Genomic DNA, 7,095 nt, shown 5'->3' with positions numbered 1-7,095 from the left:
TTGTTTTACTGTTTCACTGTTTCATTGTTTCACTGTTTCATTCTTTGATTGTTTCACTGTTATACTGCTTCCTCTGTGAGGAGGAAGAGGAATATCATAACAGAAGAATTGTACATTTAACTGATGAAAAAAAAGATCAACAATAATAATCACAAGATGTTTTTTTGACAATTCAATCAACATGAATGTTTTCAAATTAACACGAATAAAAACATATTTTAATGTGAAGTCAGACATCAGAAGAGAAACAGTAGATTCATGTGAGAGTAGAAAGGATTTCACAAACCAAACGCTGTAAAACGAGTCGACCTGAAACACTTTAACTCTGTTAAAGCTGAGCGTTTGTGTACAACTTTATCTTTTTCCAGCACGAGCTGATTGAAACCAGATGTGGAGGAAAGACGAGAGGTGTTTAAAGAAAGAAAAGAGGAATATTTTCCTGCTGCAGCCGCTGATGTGACTTAAAGCAACAACGACCTGTCCCACTGATTATATGTGGACACAATAACAGGAACACCTCCACACAAACAGAGTCAATGAATAATTAGTTTTTATTGTATTTATTTACAAATTCTGAATTCTTTTTTTATATTTTATTTTTCTATTCTGACTTTTTATTGTTTTTATTTATTTTTTATTCAGATTTTTTTTTTCACGCTGTAATATTGCTCAAGCTGAACTGTGACTCAGTGTTGAAGTATGATTTTATAAATTAAGCTCATTGAGCAGCTGAGTTCTGGATGTTTGATTGACAGCTCTCTCTCTCTCTGTGTCTGCAGGCCGGTGTGATCCGGACGAGTCAGGAGGAGTTCTTCATCGAGCCGCTGGATCATTGGAGGAGGAGAGAGGAGGAAGGAGGAAGACGGCACATCATCTATCGCTCCTCGGCGATCATCAAAAAAGAACCGGCTGTCAATCAAACTGAAGCCGTCCATCAAACAGCTGGTGACTTCGTCCGAGGTGAGTCACAGTCAGCTGACTTCATCAACACAAACTAACTTTATTTACCTCATTGACCCGAACACACCTGGTGATCACGTGACCATGTTGACCTCGTTGTAAACAAACATGGAGGTTCGCTTTGAATTAAGAAACTCAAATATAAAATCTAATTAAAACAAACAGGCTTCTTGCTGTCCTAAGACTCTTCAGATTATTTTATGTTTTGTCATTTGATTTATTTTATTGATTCCTGTCGGGATGTAATGAGAATATTATAAAATAATAGTAACATTATTCAGTGTAGCTTCAATGGAACCAAAAGACGGTGAAGCTGCTGAAAAATATCTGCTGTGTTTCTGCAGAAGGAAAGAATCAAACTGAAAAGAGAGAAATAGTTCCAGGAAACTTGGCAGAGACACACACACACACACTGCAACGTGGCAGTCCGAGCTTCAGAGTCTCAGGGTTTTGGAGGTTTTGGAGGTTTTGGACTCAGAGTTGATGGATAGTTCAGCTCCTGAATCGTTTGTCCTCTCGGTCGCTGACATCTGTTTGTCCTCAAAACAGCTTCAGCCAATGAGGAGCGTGTATTCTTTCACCTCAGCTCAACTCATACAGAGTGACATCAGAGGGTCTGATGTCACGTTTTCATAAACACAACATCCATATGAGCAGGATTAAATCTGAGGAGGTATTAGTGGATGAAACACATCAACAGTTTTACAGAACATCAGTGTTGTTGGAACCAAAGATACAAATAAATGTGAATCCAGAGAGAAACGATCATGAACGTACTTATTCTCTGTTGTTCTGTTCATCTTCCTTCTTTCTGTCAATAACTTGACTCACGAGTCACGTGACAAAATGTCAATGTTTACGTCCTCTTGGGACATGGCGCCGGACTCCTGGACGGTCTCCTAGAAGGTCAACTTGGACGGTCTCCGGGACGATCTCCTTGATGGTCATCCTGGACGGTTGTCTTGGACGATGTCCTGGAAGGTTGTCTTGGACAATCTTCTGGACGGTCTCCTGGATGGTCATCCTGGAACGGTGTCCTGGACCGTCGTCCTGGACCGTCGTCCTAGTCGGTCTCCTGGACGGTCTCCTGGACCGTCGTCCTGTACCGTCGTCCTGGACGGTCTCCTGGACGATCGTCCTGGACAATGGAAAAGCAAAGGGAGACTTACTGGACGAACATCAGCTCAGTAAAAACAGAACCCCTCAGTTTTATACGGACACTGAGATCACTCTTTTGTTCTTCTGCAGGTCCTCTTTTAGGTTCTCTGGACTGGAACCAGAATGTGATGTGGTCCGGATCCAGATCAGCTCGACGAAGACGCTACATTGAAGAGGCTGAACTGTTTAACATAGAGGTTAATGAACTGTTTAACTTAATGGTTAATGAAATGTTTAACATAGAGGTTGGATTAGAATGTAGATTTTACTGAACTTGTTCAAACTATTTTCCTCTTCCAGGTTTTGTTGGCTGTGGATTATTCTGTTCTTCTTTTCCACGGCCGAGATCACATTCAGAAATATCTTCTGACACTCATGAACATAGTGAGTGAAAACACACATTTGTATTTCAGTGGTAAATGTAGGTGAGTCTTGTTGTACCTGTTGATGGAAGGTAAACTCAGAGATGAGCTAATCATGTACAAATCCACAAAGCTCATGTAGACCGGATGGTCAAACTCCCATGACCCCTGCAGTAAAGAACTGGTTCACCAGAGATAAGGTTTCCCAGATTTACCTCCATACAAACCAAAAAAGGGGGAACCTCCATCCCTGATCACCCATGAACCAGAACCTTCTGCATCTCAGTGTGAATGTAATCCAGTCCTGGCTCTTTGATATCGCATCTCAACAACCTCCGTCACCAGAACCAGAGAGAAGTCCGGCTGTATTATTATCCAACTCATCCCTCTCAGAAGCTGCAGTCCATCTGGCCTCTTTACCTCTCTGACTCAGGTGTGTCCTAGTCTTTTGAGACTGGAAGGTTTTCTTTTTCAGTTTTATACTTCATCGACTTCCTTTTATCCTTGTGGGTCATTGCGCCACCACAACAAAGAGTGATGAGCCTCAGGAAATGTTCTTCTAGAGGTGGGAGGTACGAAGCCTCAGCCAGATGTTCCTAGTTCAGCCTCACAACATGTTTGGATTTGCTTGAGTCTGTGGAGAGCTTTGCCTCATTAGAAAGGACAGCAGGACACAGGAGGACATCAGTGTAAGACAGGAAACAGCCAACATCTGGACGTCCAACAATGCACCCTAAAAAAAGGTCCATCGATACCTTGAGCACCAATCACAAATGTGCCGAGAGGTCCAGTCCACCTGACCTTTCTTTGATCTTGAGTTGAGGCCCCCCACCAGGTGTGAAACAATCACCTTTGAACCCTGCCAAGTTTGGACCCAGGACAGGGGGGCCCTGATTTACTGTTATCTTTGCCTTATCATGAACTGGTACTGTGCGACACTCAACAGGACCCCCCCCCCCCCTACCAATGAAAAGGTAGAAATTTGGGGTTAATGTTCTTGCATTTCCCCAAATTTAGAAAAGATGGCTGGAGATGGTTCAATATATTTACAGCAGCTCTCTCTGTCTGTTTTCAGGTTAATGAGATCTATCAGGATCATTCTCTGGGCACCAACATCAACGTTGTTCTGGTCAGAATCATCATGTTGTCTCCATCAAAGGTACTAAACTCAAAGCTGATGAAGGTTTCTGGTACGATAGTGACTTCCAGGTGTCCACGTAGAGACAATAGTGACTTCCAGGCGTCCACTTAGGGACAATAGTGACTACCAGGTGTCCACGTAGGGAGGCTAAAGACCTCCAGGTGTCCACGTAGGGATGATAGCGACTTCCAGGTGTCCACGTAGGGATGATAGTGACTTCCAGGTGTCCACATAGGGAGGCTAAAGACTTCCAGGTGTCCGCGTAGAGACGATAGCGACTTCCAGGTGTCGACATAGAGACGATAAAGACTTCCAGGTGTCCACGTAGAGACAATAGTGACTTCCAGGCATCCAATTAGGGACAATAGTGACTACCAGGTGTCCACGTAGGGAGGCTAAAGACTTCCAGGTGTCCGCGTAGAGACGATAGCGACTTCCAGGTGTCCACGGAGGGATGATAAAGACTTCCAGGTGTCCACATAGAGACGATAAAGACTTCCAGGTTTCCACGTAGACGATACACCTCTCTGGTCACCACTGTAATGCAATTTTGTGTTTGCTTCAAAAGATTAGTATTTGTTGAGTCCAGTTTTAAGTACTTTTCGCATACTCGCACATTAACACCCTGCATTTATGCTCGGGGGAATCAAAAACAAACACCAGTGTCCGTCCATCAGTCCCAGGAGCTGATCTCTGTGGGGAACCCTCAGAAGAGCCTGGAGAACGTCTGTGGATGGTCGTATCTCCAGCACCGGGAGCAGAATCACGCCGAGCAGCACGACCACACCATCTACCTGACCAGGCAGGAGTTTGGCCCTTCTGGCATGCAGGGTACTTCTGCTAATACCTCCACTAATACTACAAGTACTCAAAACCATCTTCTACCCGAGGAGGAGCTAGGCCTCCTCCGGCATGCAGGGAAGTACTGATGATACTACTAGTAAAGCTACAAATACTGCAACCGCTAACACTTTCTACCTTCGCCATGCAGGGTACTTCTGCTAATACCTCCACTAATACTACAAGTACTCCAACTAACAACATCTACCTGATGAGGAGTTCGTCCCATCCGAAAAAGAAGGGAAGTAGTAATAATACTACCTCTACTGCTTTAAGTACTAGTACTAACACAATTTGGCTGCCTTGGTATGCAGGGTACTACTGCTAATAGTACCACTAATAACACAAGTACTACTACGAACACCATTTACCTGACATCTGCCCTCTCTCTGTAGGTTATGCTCCAGTTACAGGAATGTGTCACCTGCATCGGAGTTGCGTCCTCGTCTTTGAAGACGGGTTTTCCTCGGCCTTTGTAGCTGCTCATGAAATGGGACACGTGTGAGACACAAACACACATTTACACTAACTGCACATTAATATGGCTCTCAGCAATAGAGACTTCCAGGTGTCCACGTAGAGATGATTGTGACTTCCAGGTGTCCAATACTTCTAGGTGGCCAATGACTGACTGTCTCTCTCTCTCTCTCTCTCTCTACCTGTCTGTCTCTCTCAGGTTAGGGATGGAGCATGACGGAGAGGCCAATGACTGTGCTGACGACGTGCCGTTGGGCAGCATCATGTCCCCGAGGGTTCAGGCCACCTTCCATCAGTACCACTGGTCCCGCTGCAGCTGGAGGGAGCTGCACAAGTACCTGCAGTGAGTACTACAAGTAATACTACATGTACACTCATTGTACATCTACCACCTGAACCAGAACACCGTCTGTATCTCTGTCTGTCTGACTCTCTGTCTGTCTCTCCAGTACCTACGACTGTCTCCGTGACGACCCGTTCAACCACGATTGGCCGGCTCAGCCTCAGTTACCAGGGTTTCAGTACTCACTGGACCAACAGTGTCGCTTTGACTTCGGACCAGGATACAGCCTCTGTACTGGAGTATGTCTGTCTGTCTGTGTATCTGTTTGTCTGTCTGTCATTCCGCCTGTCTGTCTCTCTGTACTGCAGTTAGTCTGTCTGTATGTATGTCTGTCTGTCTGACTCTCTGTCTCTCTGTCTGTTTGTCTGTCTGTCTCACTGTCTGTCTCTCGCTCTGTCTGTCTCTCTCTCTCTCTGTCTGTGTGTATGTCTGTCTGTCTGACTCTCTCTCTCTCTCTCTCTCTCTGTCTCTCTGACCTGTCTGTCTCTCTCAGTGACGTGCGGTGAGGTTCGTGGCTGGCGAACCTCACCAACCTGTTTTCAGAAGCGGAGCGCGAGATCCCGCGATAATCTGTGTAACAACCACGGATTTCTAAACAGAACAACAAACACATACAAAGAAAGTTACTTTTCCTGTCCGCCGTTGAATTGCTGTTGATTTGGTCATATTTCCCTGTTTAAGCTTAGATATTTGAACAAGCATGAACCCAACCCGTGGGCTCTCACATTTTACATGGAAATTACATTTATATTTATAGCACAGATCAGTAGATAAATATTATTTTTTTTAATTTTATTATTATTTGTTTTTTACTTTTCATGATGACAGGTGAGGCTCTGCCTCCCCTGACCGCACGTCCCTGGTCTCTCTCTCTGTCTGCCTGTCTCTCTCTCCGTCTCTCTCTCTGTCAGTATGTCTGTCTCTCTGACCTGTCTGTGTCTGTCTCTCTGTCTCTCCGTCCCCGTATCATCCATCTTCAGTAGAACTGAGTTTGTCTCCATAGAAAACATCTGGAGACAATGAACCGTCCTGTTTTTAGTCCACTGTTCTCATCACATGTGTTGTTGAAGACACATCTGTTCAGGATGTGACACGTTTGATGACATCAGAGTTACTATGATGTCATCTTTGTCCCCAGTACTCCAACCTTGAACCCTGTAAACAGCTGTGGTGCAGCGACTACAACAACCCGTTCTACTGTAAGACCAAGAAAGGTCCTCCGCTGGACGGGACCAAGTGTGGACCGGGGAAGGTGAGGACACCTCCAGGTCAGACATAGCATCTTAGCATGCTAACAGGTTAAAACTAAGATGGTGAACATGATACCTGCTGACCATTAGCATGTTAGCATGCTAACAGGCTGAAACTATATATTTTAATTCAGCAATGTCCCCCTGCCTCCTGTCTTTATGCTAAGCTACGCTAACCTTTGTCTCTTTGCAGCACTGTTTTAAGGGTTTCTGCATGAAGTTGACCCCCAACCTGCTGAGACAAGATGGCGGCTGGGGAACATGGAGTCCGTTCGGCGGCTGCTCCAGGACCTGCGGGGGCGGGGTCAGGTTTCGGGCCCGACGCTGTGACACTCCAGCGTGAGTCAGCTGTCAATCATCTGATGATGTCACAGACCAAAGCCACCAATCAGACGCTTAACCTGTTGTTGTTCTCAGTCCAACCAATGGGGGGCGCACCTGCTTCGGAAACAGTTTCGAGTTCCAGAAGTGCAGCCAAGAAGAGTGTCCACCTCTGACTGACTTCAGGTCAGTAGATTGTGTGTGTGTGTGTGTGTGTGTGTGTGTGTGTGTGTGTGTGTGTGT

At 45.3% G+C, this 7,095-nt stretch overlaps 1 protein-coding gene across 1 annotated transcript in view; it reads left to right on the top strand.

Moving 5' to 3' along the window:
- The window catches only part of LOC116400962 (A disintegrin and metalloproteinase with thrombospondin motifs 2-like), a 22,090-nt gene that overhangs the window by 5,510 nt on the left and 9,485 nt on the right, over window positions 1-7,095 (top strand). The window contains 11 exon segments of the mRNA XM_031879086.1: window positions 780-960; window positions 2,209-2,315; window positions 2,419-2,502; window positions 3,556-3,639; window positions 4,299-4,452; window positions 4,857-4,962; window positions 5,138-5,281; window positions 5,388-5,520; window positions 6,420-6,533; window positions 6,725-6,870; window positions 6,949-7,038. Coding sequence (XP_031734946.1) covers window positions 780-960; window positions 2,209-2,315; window positions 2,419-2,502; window positions 3,556-3,639; window positions 4,299-4,452; window positions 4,857-4,962; window positions 5,138-5,281; window positions 5,388-5,520; window positions 6,420-6,533; window positions 6,725-6,870; window positions 6,949-7,038 — 1,343 coding nt within the window.

The sequence above is a fragment of the Anarrhichthys ocellatus genome, unplaced genomic scaffold, assembly GCF_004355925.1.
Source record: "Anarrhichthys ocellatus isolate YVR2014 unplaced genomic scaffold, GSC_Weel_1.0 scaffold226, whole genome shotgun sequence".
NCBI classification, from domain to species: Eukaryota; Metazoa; Chordata; class Actinopteri; order Perciformes; family Anarhichadidae; genus Anarrhichthys; species Anarrhichthys ocellatus.
Note: the sequence above shows the minus strand (reverse complement) of the source record. Positions and strands in the feature narration are given on the sequence as shown.